This window comes from Molossus molossus, unplaced genomic scaffold (assembly GCF_014108415.1).
Source record: "Molossus molossus isolate mMolMol1 unplaced genomic scaffold, mMolMol1.p scaffold_m16_p_1, whole genome shotgun sequence".
Taxonomy (NCBI): Eukaryota; Metazoa; Chordata; class Mammalia; order Chiroptera; family Molossidae; genus Molossus; species Molossus molossus.
In genome coordinates, this window is record NW_023425344.1 from 54,105,951 (window position 1) to 54,126,834 (window position 20,884).

The window sequence follows — 20,884 nt, forward strand, 5'->3', positions numbered from 1 at the left end:
ACCTAAAACCTGGCACCACCATATACATTTTCTGGTGTACTTAAAATCTCCGGGGAAGGTTTAACTACCACTCTACACCTGTGGACGGGAATAGCAGCTCTGTCAAAATCTCCTCAGAGGCGACTCTTGGAGTTCTTGGGCATTTTATTCCATTCCCGCCGAGTCTAGGTTTACATCATTCAATCACCCATTTATTCATTTAAAACAGTGGTTCCCAACCTGTGGGTCGTGACCTCTTTGGGGGTTGAACGACCCTTTCACAGGGGTCGCCTAAGACATAACAGTGGCAAAATTACAGTTATGAAGTAGCAACAAAAATTTTATGGTTAGGGATCGCCACAACATGAGGAACTGTGTTAAACGATCACGGCATTAGGAAGGTTGAGAACCACTGATTTAAAAGATGTTTAGTGAGAACTTTGTGTGTGCTACTGATGAGGCTAGGCTCTGGGGATAAGGCTATAGAACAGACACTAAGATTAGGCAGTCGGTAGACTTGCTGGTGGGGCCAATTTCAGATGACAGAGGGCAGTGATCTTTACCTTACCTGATGCAGGCTCTTCCCTCAAGATGACTTTAATGAGTTACTCAGAAACAGCGAAAGTTTGTTATGTTTGGGTAGACTATAACTTAGGTTGCTCATCAGTAGGAGTATATACTATTTACATGTGAAGAGAGAGAAAGCAGAAGCTGGCAAGGTACTAGCATGAGACAGAGGATAAGGAAGAGCAGTGATCAACACAGCTTCCTATGAGACAGGTACATATATCTTGCAAAGCCAAAGAAAGCTTTGAATTGATGAGTTGTGTTTTGAAATGTGGTGGTGTAAATGGATTCCTTATAAACCTTAATAATTAATTAATTTTCAAGAAATTACTGAATACCCATTCTTTGCCCAGTACTATTCTAGTTATAAGGGAGGTGCCAAAGAAGTGGAGTATGTGGTACTGTACCTCATGGAGGGCATACCTTCCTCTATCCGACAGAGAGCACAGAATATTGCCTACTTTTCTAGAGTGATAACTACTTCTGGGCAGGAATCCCTCCTTGAGAATAATCATTCCTGGCTGCTGTCTGAGCCTAATTAGATCCCAACCACCAGGGACAAACCTATAGGAAGACAAGGTTAGGATAACTGGCTCCTTATTGAGGGAGACTGCATATCAGAGGAACCCAGAAGTATCTCATCAATTAAAAGGAGATATATGGGGTTATTATAGGATTTGGAGAAGGGTAGAGTTTAAGTCAAATTGAAAAGAAACAATGTTTTGGTAGGCTCAAAGCAAAAAAGGGCTGTGTGTAAGAGGCCAGCATCAGGTTGAATTGCAAAGTGAGCCCAGGGCCTCTTTCCTTGGAATTGATCACGTTAAAATAGATGTGAAGTGTGTCTAGAAATCCCTCATCTGAAGCTCTATACCTAGGCCGAAATAAAAGCTACTTCTTTCTGTCAAATTCACTTCATCATGCAGACAAGAGTAGTATGTTTCCTTCTTATTCATATGATTTTAAACAGCAAATTTTCTGACAGTCTATGATTTTAGAGAACAAGGGTCTAAGTAAGAAAGCAGTGGTCAAAGGGATTGTGATGCTTCACAGCTGCAGCCTGACCTTGGGAGAAATCGTGTTTCCTTAAACTTTGCAGCTGGTTTTACCTAAGTCTTATCTGTGTCTGCTATCTGCTAAAAAAACAAGACAATATGCCCAAAATGGAGTGGCTTATGCTAAGCCTCTGGTCAACAATCCAAGACTTACATTTCAGGTCTATCAGAATCTTAAACCAGTCAATCAAGAATCACTTAATCAGCTACTAGTTAGGTGATCTGCCTGATAGTCCACCACCATCCCCCAAAGGAAAGTAACTGCTATAACTAACCTGCTTTTTGCCAGTAAAACTTCCTTGTTTTTGCTCCCTTCTACCTACATAAAACTTTTATTTTGTACAGCTTTTTATCTGCTAGATTGTATGCTGAGTGATTTTAATCAACTTTTGTTTAAATAAAGAGTTAAACATTTTAAATATGGCTCAGTTTATTTAACATATCCCAGTGTAATAAATGATCAGTCTGATTTTTACTTTTTCAAAGGAACTGTTGTTACTTTGCTTTCTCACTGCAAATTCACCACACAACAGCAGGTTCCTAGGTGGTGTTCACTTGATCATCATAGACTCTGGAAAACCACCGACATAAATCCATTTTTTTCTTCCCAAAGTGGAAAAGATAAGGTAGAGCTAGAGAGACCCTAAAGTCAAGGTCTTGTTCAGCCATATCCCTCTCCTCCCTCTACACACTCACACCTTTGTTCCTCCAGCTCCCGAGGTGTCCAAAGGTCGCACTAAGTGAATAAGAAACAAAAGAACCACTAAGGTCCTCCCTGCTTTGAATCAAATTCCACGCGGCCTCTCCCAGGCTGTTGGTCCGGGCTCTGGCTTGGGAGAAGGGGGGCGTGCTGCTTGAACTGACTAGTTTAGTAGTTTATCGCCTTCCCTGTGTCCTCCCCTGGAAGCTCTGCGGAGAGGGAGAGAGGCCAACTCGCCGAGCCACGCGGGAAGCCACCAGCCTTCCAGATGCAACTCCCCCTACTTCGTCTGGCTGGAGCCCCGGGCCGGGAGCTGCCCCAGACGGACCAGGAATTCCTTCGGCCCCGCCCCCTGCCCCGTTCCAAGCTTGGCTCCTGGCCCCGCCCCTGCAGGGCGCCCCGGAACCGGCTGCGGGTGGGACCTGCTCTCCCGCCGGGCCGGTGGGGGCGGGACCCGTCCTGCAGCCGAGGACCCGGGCAGCGGGAGGTGAACCTCCGTCCGGAAGTCGGGGGTTCGCGGCCATGACTGTGCCCGCCCGCGGCTTCTCGCTGCTCCGCAGTCGTCTGGGCCGAGTCCCGGGGCTGGGAGGGAGCGCGGTGGCTCCGGCAGGGGCGCCGGGAGCGGCCGGGCGCACGTTCCGGGGCTTTCGGAGCAGCGGCGTGAGGTACGAGCACGACGGGACTCTGGGGTCCCGGGTTCTGCGCGCTCCGGCTGGGCAGCCGCGGCCGGTGGGCGGGGCGGCGGGTGCGAGCGCTGGTCGCGAGCCGGGCCCTCGCGCTCGGGCTCCAGGCGCCCGGGTGGCCGCGCGGGGGGCGGGGCGAGGCCTGCCTGGGCTCCGAACTTGGCCTAGTGGACCACGCAGGCGGGTCCAGTTGGCCCGAAGTGGGGCAACTCGGACGCGTTCGGACCTGCGCTGCGGCACCAGAACGTCCCTTCTTTGCAGCTGGTGCAGTTGAGTGATCTACGAGGACACTTGAGTCCCTCCTGAAGGTGCCATAAAAACGCACGGCCCGCTGGTTTCATCGGGCTGTTTTTGTTTTGGATAGTGTGATTCCTAAACAAAGCAGTGGGCGCTGTTCCTCACGGGTTATTAAAAGCGTTTGAATTTATGCATTCCTTTGTTGGTGGTAATAGGTCTTTTCTAGCCCTAAAGTTCTTAATGAGTAATCTTGATTTCTCAGTCTTTTTCTGTATGACACTTCCCAGACCTCTTCAACCTAAGATCGAAGTGATGCATCTATTCCCTAAATCCCTTTGGACCTTGTTGTTGACCAGTGCATTGGAAATACACAGCACTACGGTTTTAACTCTTCTGCACAAGGGTGCCCGGGAACACTGCCCGCCATTTACTTGTCCTAGTTGCAAACTCAGATCTAAGAGCTAAAATTATATTCCCTTGACCCAAAGCCAGTGAGTTCAGAAGAGATTTCCCTTTCCAGACTTTCGGGGCCTCCAATAATGTGCTGCGTTCACTGCCGTTTTATGTGGCCTGAGATGGTGTCTTACTAGTCTTTTTGTACCTCCAATGCTCAGCACAATACCTGGAGGAAAGTAATGATCAGTGATGTGGAAATACAGCTACTGCTTGTTTAATTTAAATCAAGTCCCCATTGTATGCATTGGGACGTAAGTCTTGAGTAACTGAAATAAAAATTATTTTCTGTAGGGTTTACTTGGGAGGCAGCGGTTAGTGACCAGATCTTCCACAAGAATATGTGAGAAAATAACTGATTCAGAGCTCTGGTTGTGTAAACTCTTGTAGTGTCTGGAAGAATTTGCCAGTTTGAAATTAGTAACTTTATTAGTGACCTGAGCCCTGAGGCTAAGGCGACTAGATTCCATCTTTATGTAGTTCCCTTGGCTAAGGCGGCTAAATGACTCCATTTTTATCATCAATGGACCTTCCTGATATTTTTTAAATAAAAGGTTAATTACCCCTAGAAGTAAAGGAATTTTGCCTAAGATTATAGTTGCCCCACGTGTTGGGAGGGATTTGCAGTTTCCAATTGGGAAACTTCAAATCTTGAGCCCAGTGATTAATGCTAATTTTGATTTCTGTAATCGTTGTCACACCCACTATTGTTCCGGTTTCCTGAGGAGGGGCGGGCAAAAGGTGGATGGGGCTTCTGTCTGTGAAAGAGGACCAGCAAGGACAATCAGGGCTGAGCATCTGGGGAAGCGGTACCCCACAGCCCGCCTGTGTAATGAAGTGCTCCTTTACAATTTGACTGTGTGTCTCTGGTTATCTCATTGACACTTGACAACATTACCTAGGTAAAGGAAATCTGTAGAATTCTATTTGCATTACAAAATTGAAGGAATTATCTACTATAGTTATTTAATCTATTTATTTAGATTTTTTTTTAATTTTAGTGTTTTAGGGTGTATTTCCAGCATGGAGATAACTTTGTTCAAATGGTACAAGTTGATTAATTTCTCTTTGTCAGCTTAATGCAAACAACCCCACGTGCATTAGATAGGAGTCAAAACAATTACAACCCAAGTATTTGATTGTAGCTACTTGATTTTCACAGACACACATAGCTAATTCAGATCTTTTATTATTATTATTATTATTACTGGTTCTCTTTATAATTTAAAACAGTTGCAATAATTTTGGAAAGCTATTCTTAATATAGATAAGAACTGTTACTTTCGACCCAGTTGCTTTCAGCCCCATTTGATGCAGATTATAACTATAAAAATAAATACTACTTTTTATAGTTTTTATTTATTTTTTTATTTTTATTTTTTTATCCTCACTCGAGGACATTTTTGCTTTATCTTCAGATAGAGTGGGAGGGAGAGAGAGAGACAGGAAGAGAGAGGGACACATCGACTGGTTGCCACCCATACGGGGACAAACTGCAACCAAGCTACATGCCCTTAGCGGGAACCGAACCAGGGAATCTCTGGTCCGCAGGCTGATGCTCTAACTGCGGAGCCAAACCGGCCAGGGCTAGTTTTTATTTTTTTTTAAGGCAACACTAATTAAGTTAGGATAGGGTGGTGTTTTTTTTTTTTGTTTGTTTGTTTGTTTTATCCTCACCCGAGGATATTTTTCCATTTTTTGTACAGATAGAGTGGGAGGGAGAGAGAGGAAGGGAGAGAGAGAGAGAAACATTGACGTGAAGGGACACATCGAGTGGCTGCCACCCGCACAACCAACCAGGGCCGGGGACAAACTGCAACCGAAGTACGTGCCCTTAGCGGGAACTGAACCCGGGTCTCTCCGGACCGCAGGCCGACGCTTTAACCGCTGAGCCAAACTGGCCAGGGCTAGGGTGGTGTTTTGATTTCCTCTTGGCACTGAATATCATATAAAGGTGAGGATGGCTGTAAGGTTGAGAAACACCTGTGGACTGGTGGGTCTCTGGTGGGGAGGAATTTCGACAGTGTGTTGATGCTTATTGGTGTCTCTTTTCTCTTCTAGGGCCAGCAGAGAGAAGAGATTCCATCTTCCAGAGGTCGCCACTGTCTACCTCCCCACTTGTCCCCATCCTCAGTCATCATTTTTTTAATGTATAGTGACACATTAGTTTTTTAGTTCTTCATAGTGAATGTGGTCTAAATCTGACATCATTTCTATTAAGTTGGAATTTGAACCCTAGTGTTATTTTTACTGAAAATTGTCTTTTGAGTGTGATAAACTCTCACTGAAAGATATTGACTGTTTGCAGTTAAGATTTAGTACCAGTTTCTGAGTTATATAGAGCTTTAAATCAATGATTAAAATGTATTTTTGATTATATTTTTATATTTTTGATTAATTAGATACCTGTAATAATGACATACATAAATACTGTTTTAGTGTAGTTTTTGTTTTGGACAAGTGAAATTTCAAGTAATGGTCTTTGACAAAATTTGAAAGTTGCAAAATCTTGAAATACCATTTAACATTTTTCTCTCAATGGTTTTTCCTTTAAGGTTTACAGTGAGTTTTATTCCCCTATTTATTCATGATAAATTGGTTCTTATTCATTGGAAGAAAATACATTTAGTGTGAAAGAAATAAATAAGCTCTTCTATTTGTTGCAGCTTATTGTTTCTTAAAATGAATGACCTAAATAGCCAAAAGGTTAAAAATAAAAAAAATTATTGGTGATTAAATTTTTCCTGTTTTGCCTTGCTGTGTGAGGAGTTTACAAATCAAATTGTCTTTGGGTTATAAATATCACATGAATCTGGCCCAGTGTTTTTCAGTATTTGGAGCCAGGCAGCAATCTACCTCATTTGAAGGGGCAGTCACACACAGACCATTTAAATTGATGTCTCTCGCTCAAAGCAGATTTCTAGGTATCCTGCAACAGGGACTTCTCCAAACCCTGCTTTAGCTCATCCTACCTGAACTCATTTTCAGTAACTAAATGGATGTCCCAAGTGTTTGTTCCATGTTTATCCTGGTGCTCAATTATTTCTAAAATCATTAATTTGGAAGATATATTTTTCCTCCTCCTGCTATAATTCCTTTTAGCATTTGTAAAATTTTGTGTGTTTGCCTACAGCTCTTTATGGAAGCCTCACCTTTCTTTATGTCTCACTGCCAATGGCTTTATAATTTTTGCAGCTAGGTTGACATTTAAAAAAAAAACACTACATTTTTAGACTTAATAAAAGACAATGGTTTATGTTATTTAAATATTAATGTCTTATAAAGTGGGTAGTTGAATTTAATAATTAAAAACCAATTTTTATCATGAAGGCTGTTCATTTTTCTTCAGATTTTCCCCTTTCGTACTTACTTAATATTTCTATCTCTGTAGAAGAATTACTTCTTTATGGTCCTTGTAGCCTTGCCCTGGCTGGTTTGGCTCAGTGGTTAGAGTGTTGCCCTGCAGACCAAAGGGGTTTGATTCCGGGTCAAGGGTTTGACTCCTGTGTTGCAGGTTTTGTAGCCTTGGTCAGGGTTGTGCGTGGACCATGTGGGAAGCAACCAATTGATTTGTCTCTCTCACATCAATGTTTCTGTCTCCCTCCCTACCTCCCTTCCACTCTTCATAAAAAATCAATGGAAAAATATCCTTGAGTGAGAATTAACAACAACAAAGATCCTTTTATCCTCGTGTGAGGCTGGAAGGATCCAGACTTTATTTAGGACCGTTACTAAAGTTGAATTTCCACAGACTGATTTCAACCAAGATAGAGTTAGTCCCAATGTCTAGCAAAAGCATTTTCTCGAAGTCATATTTTGTTGTGTTAGCAAATATGATAGTTTGGTTTTCCCATCTTAATGCCTTACCTATTTAATGAAAATGAGATATGATAGCTATCTGGCTACAGTTTTGATTTCCCAACAGTTCTTATGTCATTTTCAGTTTAGAACTTAAATGTTTCACCATTTAGTGTCTTTTTATCTTACCTTTGTCTGTATCCCAGCTATTCAGAGATAATATATTCTAATGTAACATGTCCAAAATTAAGTTTTCTGATTAAAATGGATCAGTAGATGGAAAACAGAGACTAATACTAATCTCAGATTTTGTTACTCAGTCATGGGTTTAGTAGTAATTTAGCAGTTTCTTTAAGGACCTGAATCTTTGTCTTTCAAATGCTTTCATATTATATTATCTTTTCATGTTAATACCTTGATGGGATATTAAAAACAGCAGAGGAAAAAAACCATGAATAATCTTCCCTGGTCACATACTCTCATGGGATTTCATGGAGCTCACTGAAGATTTTGAAAAATAGTTTGTCTTAGAGATGCTTAAGTTGTAGAGGAGGGGGGTTTAAAGAGATAGAAGCTTGGGTGAAATTTGAAATGTCAATGAATGGGATAAATTACTGATTACTAATAACTGAGATTTGCTATTAAGAAGTACAGTTTGGACCAGAAAAAACAAAACATATACCTAAAAGATAAAAACTTTCTGGTCAGAACAGAATACAATCCAAATCAAAATTTGTTTCCAAGAACTCAGGGTTGAATATTATCCAAGTAGTCTTATCCAGCTGCTCCACTTAACATTACATCATAGGCATTTTCTGTGTTGCCATTATTTTGGTTAATATTTCATTGACTGCATTCTATTACATGAAATCAGTTGGCTATAACTTAACCTAATCATCTTGCTATTATTCAATGTCTAGTCCTGAGAACATATGAAATAATCTACTCTCAGATTGAGGTCATCTTGTCAACATCATACCAATTAGATTTGTTCACTTAATGGTCTGAACTCTACATAGGTATAATTGTTCTAATTAAAGAGTGTGCCTAGAACTAAAAGACAATCCAAAGATTCATAATTCTAAAATGAGAGCATATATATAGTTTAAAAAAGATGACCTCCCACCTTCCCCTTTTGGCTAGTTATGCTTAACTTTGCAAGAAATATTATCTTGCCTTTAACCCAGTTGTGTTATTGAAAAATAAATTCTTATTAATATTTAATGAACCCTTATTCTATTAAGCACTTTGCTGAGATTTTTCACATACAATATATCTTTTAATCCTCATAAAACTATTACTACAGTAGACACTGTTACTATTCCCAGTTAACAGATTGGGAAGTTGAGATTTAGAGAAATTAAATAATTTGTCCAAGTTAACACAGTAAATATATAGTGAAGACAGTTTGAACCTGAATGATCTATAAGCAATTTATAATTCTTAGCATATCTCACTATTGCTTTTCCTCTTTTTGAAAACTTTAAATCTCATAGAATTTGTGAATCAAGAAAGCTACTTTTGCATATAAATTACAAAAATTATGTTAGATAATGCAAGGGTTTTTTTTTTTTTTTTTTTGGTACATGTCCCTAGCAGGAACCAAACCTGGTCTGCAGGCCGATGCTCCAACTGCTGAGCCAAACCGACCAGGGCTGCAAGGTGTTTTTTTAACCTGGGACTTCATGCATAGAATTTAGGGGATCCGTAAACTTAGATGTGTGGTCACTAATCTTGAATATATTTAGCATTTTTTTCAATTGTGAATGTTGGTAACATACTACATTAATATTAGCAGTACACATGTTGCCAATAAGAACCACAGATATTTTAATATCACAGAGTTGATACAGAGATCGCAAAACATCATATACATGAATCACTGCTTTGATATTATGGACATTATTAGACCTGCCACTGTATCCTATTTTTTAATGCTGTTTAAAAAAGTATTTGGTCACAATATTTCAATAAAAGTGTTCTTTTAAACCTGTGCATTTTATATTAAACACTTAAAAGATTGTTTTGGGCCCTGGCCAGTTTGGCTCAGCGGTTGGAGCGTCGACCTGCGGTCCGGAGAGACCTGGGTTCGGTTCCCGCTAAGGGCACGTACTTCGGTTGCAGTTTGTCCCCGGCCCTGGTTGGTTGTGCGGGTGGCAGCCACTCGATGTGTCCCTTCACGTCGATGTTTCTCTCTCCCTCCCTTCCTTTCTCTCCCTCCCACTCTATCTGTACAAAAAATGGAAAAATATCCTCCGGTGAGGATAAAAAATAAATAAATAAATAAAAGATTGTTTTGGGAGGTATCCATAGGGTTAAACAGACTGCCCAAGGGTTCTCATGATACAAAGCTTAATATCTAAAATTCTGAAGAAGCTGAATGTTGTTTACGTAGCTACTGATGTTCTGATTTACAGGTCAGGGTCCTGAAAGAGTTAAATTATAAACTTGAATAACAGAAAGAATCATACATAATGAAAATAGCTTACTTTACTTTTTATTGATTTCCAGAAATATAACTTCTGATAAAATTACTTCATGGTGTAAGTACAGTATTTAGGATGTGAAATGAAATGTTTTTAAAAGATCAGAAATTTAATATTCCTAAATATTCATTTACTTTAGAAACATTCATTTACTTTCAAAGGTTCCCTGGTACTAGTGATTGCTTTTATTCCATATGTAATTTTGCCCTGGTTCTCTTGGGTTTAATTTCTATTATGTTGTTTGTTCTAACTCAAAATCTCCAAATTGTGCCCTAAGATACAAAGCAATTAAACTACATGAGGACCTGAAGAGAAATTTGACTTACTGATGAGTGTTTTAGGTTTTGTCATAAAAACAGTTCTTATAAAGCAATTGCAGCTCTAAAGTTGTGGTTGAAAATGAGATTGCAACCTAGGTGCAGAAGCAAGATGCCAAGTATTCAAATTTAATACACTGTTAATCTTGGGTAGATTTTGGTATTTTACTATTTTGTGAAGGAGTATTTTGGTATATAAGAAAAGTCGTGATTTTTTTTCTGTTTACTGCTTCGCTTTAGTTAATTAACACTTCATTTGGTTCTAATAACCATAGATTAAGATGATTATAGTTTATTTTCCGGGAAATATAGGTAAATAAACAAGTTCATAGAAACAACACTAAATGCTGATGGCTTTCTGGTTCCATATTACTCCTGGTTATCTAAATATGTCTCCATCTGTTACTTAACAGAAACTAGGAAAGACAGCCTCTTTTGCAAATCAACCAATCAGCTCTTAGCCAAATCCTTTTATGGAAGGTCAACAGAAAACATCCCCATTATATAGATGAGGAAATTGCATGCCTTTGAGCGCAGTTAAGTGACTTGACCAACCTCATAACTGCTAATGGTGCATCAGGGCTGACACTCAGGACTTCTGGCTTGGGGTTAGTAATTAGTACTGCACTAGGCTGCCCTGCTACTCCACTCCCCTACCCTAATGAGTTGTTGCTTCCTAAGAAACCCACATTTAGTGCTAGCCCAGCAATGTGGGGAGAAGAAAGTACTGAGAGGGATAGCTCCTTGTTCTGCCTTCTTGCTTGTCCTGCCTTGCAACATTTCTGCCTTTTTTAGGAAATGTCACCTGAGCAAGTAATGATAGGGTGCATTGTGTGAAAGACATCTAAAGGGTCAACTTCACTGTACTTTTCATGTCTATTTAATGGCAGTGTGACTATAATTTTCTGACCAAACCAGCACATTTTGTTTATATTAAAAAGAGACATTAATGAAAATGACATTATTTAGAATATTTATTTGACTAACAAATATATTAGTGGACCTATAAAGGGGCTCTCTTCAAAACCATTTTCCAAATTAACATTTTAAAAGGTAATTAGTTTACTTTCTTATAGACTAAAACAATTGGAAAAAATTTTTTTCATCATCCTAGAGGATATTTTTCAATTTATTTTCAGACAGAGGGAGAGAGAGAGAGAGAGAGAGAAACATCAGTGTGAGAGAAACACATAGATTGGTTGCCTCCCGCACGACCCTGACCAGGGCTGGGGACCAAACCAAAACCTCGGTACGTGCCCTTGACCTACATAGAACAGGACTCTGATCCATGGCCCACTGCTCTAACCGCTGAGCCAAACTGACCAGGGCTAATCTTAATTGATATTTAATTTTTTGTTAATTATGTGAATATTAATTTTTAACACATGTCAAATTAGTACAAATTCACATACTTGAATACATTTTTGTCTTGATACTGATACTTTTTAGAAAAAAATTATGCTTAATTTAAAATTAAATTTACTGTGGTTTTTTTTTAAGAGTTGCAAATTACTTTTTTTTTTAGACAGTAGTATTTTTAGTTTTAAAAGTACTTTCCCTAGAGATGCTGAAGCACCTGATAAGCTCAAAGGAAACTGCTCTGTGGAACAGTCTCAATCTTGGTTATTTTTATATTGAAATGTGAAGATATTTCAGTCTAATTATTTTCATGGACAGTATGTGTCTCCTTTTAGAGTATCTTTCTTTGACAAATACTCAAGATAAAGTCATCAAATAAGTTGTTCCAGTTTTTGATATTAAACATATTTTGTTATATTTAGATGCAGTAAAATTATAGGCCTTCTCAATAGTATTCTATTACATTACAAAATATAAATTTATTCATTGAAAAATGGAGCTCCATCAAAAGATTCTTCCCACAAACTGGAACATTTTAAATTGGGATTATAAATATATTTATTTACTAAGGCTGCCATAAATAAAGTACCACAAACTGGAAGGCTTAAAACAACAGAAATTTGTCCTCATACTTTGAAGCTTAAAGCCCCAAATCAAGGTATCTGCAGAGCCGTGCTCTCCCAGACTCTTGTTGCTGGCAGTCCTTGGTTTTCCTTGGTTTATAGCTGCAGCACTTCAGTTTCCACCTCCGTGGTCACATGGCCATCTTCCCTCAGTGTCTGCACATGGAGTTTTCCCTGTGTGTGTGTCACTGTTCTCTTACAAGGTCAGCAGTCGTATTGGACTTCATCCTATAACTTAATTGCACCTGCAAATACCTTATTTCCAAATAAGATTGCACCTCAGGTACCAGGGTCTAATTTTGAACATATCTTTTTTGGAGGACACAATTTGACCCATAACAGTAGAATTTCAAAATGCCTTATATATTGTTTGAACTGTCATTGTTTTATTAGTTCAGTTCTTCCCTTGTTGTTAAAGGGATACATTTCTGTTTGTAAGCTTTGGTTTCACTGATTGCAATTCATTAAAAAAAAGTTTCAGCCCGGTTGGTGTGGCTCAGGGGTTGAGCGTCGACCCGTGCACTAAGAGGTCACTGGTTCGATTCCCGGTCTGGCGGTCAGGGCACATGCCCAGGTTGTGGGCCTGGTCCCCAGTGTGGGGCATGCAGGAGGCGGCCAATCGATGTTCTTTTTTTTTTTTTTTTTTTTTTTATCCTCACCCGAGGACATTTTTCCATTTTTTGTTCTGACAGAGTGGGAGGGAGAGAGAGGAAGAGAGAGAGGGAGAAACATCGATGTGAAGGGACACATCGAGTGGCTGCCACCCGCACGACCAACCAGGGCCGGGGACAAACTGCAACCGAGGTATGTGCCCTTAGCGGAAACTGAACCCGGGTCTCTCTGTACCGCAGGCCGACGCTCCAACCGCTGAGCCAAACCGGCCAGGGCCAATCGATGTTCTTGCTCATCAATGTTTCTATCTCTCTCTTCCTCTCCCTTCTCTCTCTACTATCAATAGAGAAAAGTTTTTTAAAAGTTTCAAATCTGAAGTGCACCCCTGCATGGCCTCCTTCTATTTTGTGAATATACTGATGAACAATTTCTAACAGAAATTGAAAAAAACACAACAATTATAGGGCTTTTTTACAAAATATGTTTTCAAATACTTATTTCTAAAATCTGAAGATAGAGTATATTCTTCCATAAAAAACTATATTTTTATGTTCAACATAAACTTTGTCACAATAGTTTCATAGTTTAGTTAGAATAATTGTGTTTTTATATACAGTATTTGTTAATTTTATCAGTAGATTATAGATTATTTGTACACAATTATGGATAACATATGTCCCATGACCACTTTTGATCACCTATACTTCATAGATTTCTTTATATTGAAAGTAGCTGACCCCTTATCAGGAATAGTAGGGCGGGGATTCCTGTTCCGAGAGTGATGGGGGCCTAACAGTGGTTCTTAGTTGGAGCTTGGCAGAACCACTTTATAGATGTTTTAATGAAACACTGAGATTTTTAGCTCTAGCCTGTAGAGTCTTGAAAAGCTTCTGGCAATTCCTTAGCCAGTGTCTCATTACCGGTGAGATTATTGTTCTATAACAGAATTTTTGTCAGAGATGGTGGAAGTTTTCTTAACACACAAAAAGTGAAAACTCCAGAGACAAAAATAGTTGAATTTTACACTAGAGTTAAGAACTTTTCATTAAAGGTAACCATAAAATTAGTCAAAAGGCAAGCTATATACTGGATATATTTCAAACACTGATATAAGATTAGTGTCCAGAATATAAATAATTACTACAAATTAGACAGATTAATAATCCATTAGAAAAATGGTCAAAAGAGATGAACAGTCATTCCATAGAAGAACTTCACATGGCCAATAAACCTATAAAATTTAAATTTAAAAGTAAGTGTAATTTACCTTAACTTGATTTAATCTATCATTATAATTATGTACTAGTTATTAGAATATAGAAAGACACAAGCTATAAAAACTCACTCAAGGAAAGAATGAGTAACCTGAGTAGCCCTCTCTACATTAAAAAATTTAAATTTGTAGTTTTAAACCTTCCTACAAAGAAAGCTCAAAGATCAAGTATTTTCACAGGTGAATTCTACCAAACATTTAAGGAATAAATAATACCAATTCTACAGAAACTCTTAAAGAGGATGGAATACTTCCTGACTCATTCTATGAAGGCATCATTACCCTAATAAAATCATGCAAAGACATTACAAGAAATGAAAACTACTGACAAATACCTCTCATGAACATAGATGCAAAAAAAATTAACACAATTTTAGATCTCTAGAAAGGATAGGTACATTGTGATCAAGTGAGGTTTATCCCAGGAATGCAAGGTCGGTTTTTAACATTTGAAATTCAATGTAATTCACCTATTAACAGACTAAAACCAAAAAAATTCTTAGGAATATATATGATCATCTCAATAAATGCAGAAAAAGCATTAGATAATATTCTGACATAAGCTCTCGTCAAACTAGGAATATAACTAAATCATAGAACTAAATGTATAACCTGAACCCATAAAACTTCTAGAAGGAAACACTGGAGAAAACCTTTGTGACCCTGAGTTAAGCAAAGATTCCTTATACCCAACATCAAAGGCATGATACATAAAAAGAAAATTGATTGAAATACATAAAATTCAGAACTGATATTCCAAAGACACAGCTAAGAGAATGAAAAGGCAAAGCACAGACTGGAGAAGATATTTCAAATCACATATCTAATACAGAACTTGAATCTAGGATATACTGTATGAAGAACTCTCAAAACTCCAATAATAAGAAAACAACCTATTAGACAATGGGCAATCAAGTGTGCTGAGGGGAAGAGATAAACCACAGAACTTTTATGCATGTATGCATAACCAATGGACATACACAACAAAGCTGGGGATGGGCTGGGGGGGATGGGGAGGAGGGTGTCAATAGGGGAAAAAGGAGAAACATCTGTAACAAAAACAAATTAATAAAAATAATTAAAAAAATAAAAAAGAAACTGAAAAGTAAAACTACTTTCATAAGGTTTATCCCAAGATTGCAATTTTTGATAAAAGTTACTGTCATAGATGCAGTTTTTGGGGGTTTAAAAATATATGATTGATCTTTACATGCTATGTGGGAAATATAAAAAATGTGACTGGAAACCAAGATAGATAAATTAAAAGATTTTTTTTCCTTAAAACAACAACAAGAAAAACAATAGGTTAAAAATTAAATTACACAATTCAACGAAGAGGATAAGCAGATGTTAAGTGCATGAAAAGATGCTTAACATCATTATTCATTATAGGAATGCAAATTAAAAGTACAATGAGATATGCTTACCTGGCAGGGGAGATACCATGATCACAAAGGAGGTTTTCCCAGGGCGAGGCTTATCCCTTGCTCTCTGGATGTGCTGACCCCTGCTATTTCCCCAAATGTGGGAAACTCGAATGCACAATTTGTGGTAGTGGGGGACTGCGTTTGCACTCTCCCCTAAGGAAAAAAAAATGTATAATGAGATACCAACATATAGACACTGTTATGTCTACAATGTAAAAGACGGACTGTACCAAGTGATGGCAAGTATGTGGAGCAACTGGAACTCTCATATACTGATTGTAGAAATGTAAAATGCTACACCCACTTCGGAAAACAGGTTGACGGTTCCTTAAAAATTTAAACATACCTATCATATGTTTCAGCTATTCTACTCAAGGTATTTGCTCACGAGAAATGAAAGCATATGTGTATACAATGACTTGCACATGAGTGTTTCTAACAGCTTTATTTGTCATGACTAAAAACTAGAAACAAGTCAAATATCCACCAACAGTGGAATGGATAAACAAATCTCTATATATCCATGTGATAGAAAACTACTCAGCAATAAAAAAAATGACTATTGATACATGCTAAGTGAAAGTAGCTAGATAAAAAAAGAGTATAATGCATAATTTCACTTTTATAAAATTCATGATGATACAAACTAATATATAGTGACAGAAAGCAGATCAGTGGTTATTGGGTGATAGAGGGGGTACATGGCAGGGACATGTAGAATGGTAAGATTACAAAAGGGTACCTGGAAACTTTTGGGGGTGATGGATATGTTCATTTTCTTAATTGTGGTGATAGTTTCCCAGGTGCATACATATAGTAAAACATCAAATTGCACACTTCAAATGTGTGCAGTTTATTGTATATCAGTTGTATTTCAAAAAAGTTATAAATTTAGGACAGTGGAGCAAGAATGATACACTGAATTTTTCATGAACTTTCATGTCTTGAAAGCTATTGCATTTTTAGTGAAAAGTCAACAAAATTAGACTCAAAGGTACAGTTTACTTATAATTATAATGATTAGTTTTTATTATATTGTCTAACCAGTTTATTAACTCCATGAATTATTTATTCAGGATTATGATTATTTTTAAAATGTACTTTTGTGTTGAACTGAAGAAGTGGTTTTCAAACACGGTCATGCACAAGAACACTTGTGGGAACTTGCTAGACATGCAGATTCTCAGGTTTCATCTTCTAGGGATTGTGAATTGTGGGTGAGGTCTTGGGGTCTGGGAATCTGCAAATTCAGCAGGCTTCCAAGGCATTTTTAATGTATCTACCCATAATGTATCTACACATTTTGGTATCACTTCTTAGCAAAAATATGTTTGCGTGAAAATTGTATGAACTTGGATGAGCACTTTGGGCCACTGGGGCCAGACTGAAATGGGGTATTCTTGATCTCGTCCTACCTGTGTGTACACCAGCCTATGGAGAAGGCAGCTGACTTATTTGGGAGAAGCAGCACGTTTGCACTTTGTGTATTGGCACCGACATTTGTTAGAAAATAAAAAGTGTTCAGGTACTAGAAATGATCAAGGTGCTATAAGATTTTTCTTTCCTCCTCCTTTTCTTCTTCTCCTTCCCCCTTCTTCTTCACCATATTCTTTGACCTGCATTTGGCATTTTATGTAATAATCATGGTAGCAGGAAGAAGGAACCATCTTATACTTTATCAGGTACCCTTGAGAAATAAACACACAGTAAGAGTAACAATTTATCGTTCTTAAGTTTGACATCATGGTGAGCTGGCAAGCCTTCCCATAATGCATTTCTTTGTGCCTTTCCAGAGATAGATTTACATCATCTATCAAAGTATAGCATTTTTTTTACCTTTCTAAGTATGCATAAAAACGTCCAGGAAGTAATGTTCAGTGCAAAGTTTTTAAAGATTTTTTTTTTAGAGAGAGAGGAAGGGAGAGAGAGATAGAAACATCAATGTGAGAGAGAAACATCGATTGGCTGCCTCCTGCACGCCCCCTGCTGGGATTAAGCCCACAACCTGGGCATGTGCCCTGATGGGGAATTGAACCGGGACCTCTCAGTCCATGGGACAATGCTCAATCCACTGAGCCACACTGGCTGGGCACAGGGCAAAAGATTTTTATTAGAAAATGATGCCATGCTATGGAAAACAACTGGGCCAACTGCTTATTGACCTGGTCCCCACAATAATCGGTGACAAGCATGGCAAGACTGGCAGCTGTTGTCATTGGAGTTGCTGTAAGGCTGTGGAATTAAGTTTCTCCTTGATTAGGAGTTGTGTAGTACAGAACTCATGACTTCAGGGTCTTCTGTAGGATGCAGTAATGAAGAGGGGACAGACTAGCCTTAGGGGTGCAAGACTGTGGGGTCACATACAACGTGGCACAAGGCTTTGAAGATGAATGTCAGTTTTAAGTAGACTGTGCTGATCTGCCTCTGCTGAAAAAATAGAACTTTCAAAAAAGCCAATATTATAGTCCAGATCTTGAATATATGGTTTGATAATAAAAATGTATGTATGATAGTTATAAAAAATGTATACTTAGATTATAATGTAGATCTAATCTGAGAATTGTGTAGATCTAAAACTGAAAAGCAGAGTTAGAATCTTTTACAAAATTATAAACATATGTATGAACCTAAAGAATTGGGTGTCAAATATACTTGAAAAAAAATCAAATTTGGGATGCTCAGAGAATCACAGATGTGTTAGTCACTCTTGCATCTTAAACATATGTTGTTGAATGTTCTTTATTGTCAGTACTGTTTTTATTCTTTTGTTTTCCATAGACACGATGCCATTATTATCTCAGGAACTGAAATGGCCAAACAAATCCAGAAAGAAATACGGCAGGGTGTGGAGTCCTGGATTTCCCTTGGGAACAGAAGACCTCACCTCAGTATCATTTTAGTGGGTGATAACCCAGCAAGCCATACCTATGTCAGGAAGAAGGTCAGAGCTGCCTCTGCTGTAGGTGGGGATGTTTTAGTTGTACTTGTTACTAAAGAATGTTTCTGATTTTACTTCAAAGTGTAATAATTATGAATAATAATTGTCAAATAAGTGTTATTTGAATAACATTTATTATTATGCTAGGTTTTTTGGTTACCAATATATATATATTCCTTACTCCTTTTCTTTAAAGTTCTTATTGCATTGATTCAGTGTGATTTCATATGCTACGGTGAGATGTGAGAGGAAAACTTTACACTTAATGGGCCCATTTTTATGACATTTGCTTTAATGAGATGATAAATCTGGCCAGTTCACTCTGTCACACTTGGCCTGTGTTATTGGTATATTTAATGTGCTCAAATTCACTAGAGTAGCTTATGACAAACAACTGCAATTTGCCACATAGAATACTGGGCCAAAGAATGCATGTGAATCATGAGAAAACATCTGTAACTATTTGAGAAATCCCTTCTGATGATGCTTAGAGCATCAGTTTTGTAGAAGGGCCTTTCCTCCTGTGGGACAGGAGCAGAGAAAACTGATTATACACTGAGACACCATTAATGAAAAGAACACATCTTTGTTAGTCAAGTGACTGTCTGCTTGTTTTCTTCTAGGTATCTGTAGTGAAATCATTCTAAAACCCAAGGATGTCTCTCAGGAAGAACTTTTGGATATAACTGATCAGCTGAACATGGACCCAAGAGTCAGTGGCATCTTAGTTCAGTTGCCACTGCCAGGTATTTAATGCTTTTCTCTATGTCTGGTTTGGGTGGGAGAAAGGACATCTTTCAGCAGTATGTCATGACACTGCAAGTAATTTACAGAATTTGCTCAGAAGGGATCAAGCTATATACTTGCACTTAATAGGTGAAAATTCTGAATGACTTACACTTCAGTGACTGAGAATTGTGAAAGAACAATTTAGGCATTGACAATACATGCAGTCCTTGCTCTGCATAGTACTGCTTGACTGTAAAAATGGCTGTGTAAGCTGAAACCGGGCAAAGTGATCTTAAAAACAAAGGGCAAAAAGAACAATTGTTTTGTGACCTTTAAAATATTTTCTCAAAACATCCTAAACTTCCTTATTGTGGTTTATAAATATATAGGGAAATGAAAAAATAGTAAAACTAGTATTTATTTAGTATACTGTAATTTGAAACATTGAGAATTAAAATATTTTATTTCTTTGCAAAAAACTTGTCAGTAGTAGTTTGAACAGAATTGCCTTCTCATCATATAACATAATATGGAGCATGCATCTTTTTTATGTCTTGGTGACCTGAACTTTCATATTTCTTTCCAAGTATGGATCAGCTTTCATTTTGTTCTTTGTACTTGTGAAATATCTCTGAGTTTCTTTAAAGTGAAGTTTTATGCTGGTGTCACTTCCTCTGGGACATTGTCATTCTTTTTGGCACAATAACTTTCCTCATTGATGTTGCTTAGTTCACCTCTGTGACTGCCTAGCTAAGTTGCTCCAGAGGGCACAGTGTCAACATTACAGAGTCACCTGTTTCTTTTACAACCAATTTACACTCAATTAGCATCCTACTGCATCGACTTTAGCTTGTTTTTTATATTCTTACCTGCACTTCACGCTGGCCTAGGTTTTGCCTATCTTTGGTTGATTGTCACCATTTTCAGATCTTTTCACATCGAATTTCAACACCATGTTTTGTCTTTTTGTTGCACTTTCCTCTTCATGGGCTAATTCCCTCTGTTGATTATCCACTTTTGAGAAATGTCGTATGCATTTACACTTGGAGATAAGGAGACAGTACGCTTTGCTGTCTATGGTTGAACTGAATACAAATATGCAGTGACTAGTCATCGATGGACTTGAAAGAAGTGACATGTTGGTCACTGCTTGTGATGCTACATATGTTATTTACATAGGGATTGATGGACCAAAGAGCCACCAGCTCTTCTATAATACAGTCAATATGCCATGATAACTGACATGTGAACAGTGTTGCTGGAGGGCTGGTGTTATTTAATTAGTTGTGGCTCTGAAATTTGTGCGTTTTCAACTGAACCAAGCAAGGACTGCTGGTATAGTATAGGTTACAGTAGTCTTGCGTGCTTCTGTAAGTTTTGACTTGCAGAAAATAAAGATGCATGATGCTTTGTCTGAGATCTTTATATGGTATTAATATTTTAATTTCTCCAACAATATAACTTAATATCTTAGGATATTATAGTTTTTGTGCTGATTAAATTACACCAAAGATTCATGTCTAATTTTAATTCCAATATAGCTGCATTTTAAAAAATTATAAAGTTGGAAAGGATCTTAGAAATCATCAAGTCATTAAGGTTTCCCCTGAGAAAAATTCTTCTAATGGATTCATCATGTTAAAATTAGTAT

General features: G+C 38.1%; 1 protein-coding gene and 1 non-coding gene across 3 annotated transcripts in view; both read left to right on the top strand.

Annotated features, from left to right (window-relative positions):
* The first annotated feature begins 2,769 nt into the window (after positions 1-2,769).
* The window catches only part of MTHFD2L (methylenetetrahydrofolate dehydrogenase (NADP+ dependent) 2 like), a 157,012-nt gene continuing 138,897 nt past the window's right edge, over positions 2,770-20,884 (top strand). The window contains exons 1-3 of one of the 2 annotated variants that reach the window (XM_036276030.1): positions 2,770-2,963; positions 18,345-18,529; positions 19,128-19,250. In XM_036276030.1, the coding sequence (XP_036131923.1) occupies positions 2,821-2,963; positions 18,345-18,529; positions 19,128-19,250 (451 nt within the window). In that variant the 5' untranslated portion in view covers positions 2,770-2,820. Of the gene's footprint in view, positions 2,964-5,732; positions 6,037-18,344; positions 18,530-19,127; positions 19,251-20,884 lie in introns of those variants that run through there. The other variant, XM_036276023.1, reaches the window with a different exon arrangement.
* On the top strand, positions 15,559-15,722 carry LOC118622023. The gene has a single exon (XR_004957868.1). It is a non-coding gene; the product is annotated as a U1 spliceosomal RNA (small nuclear RNA).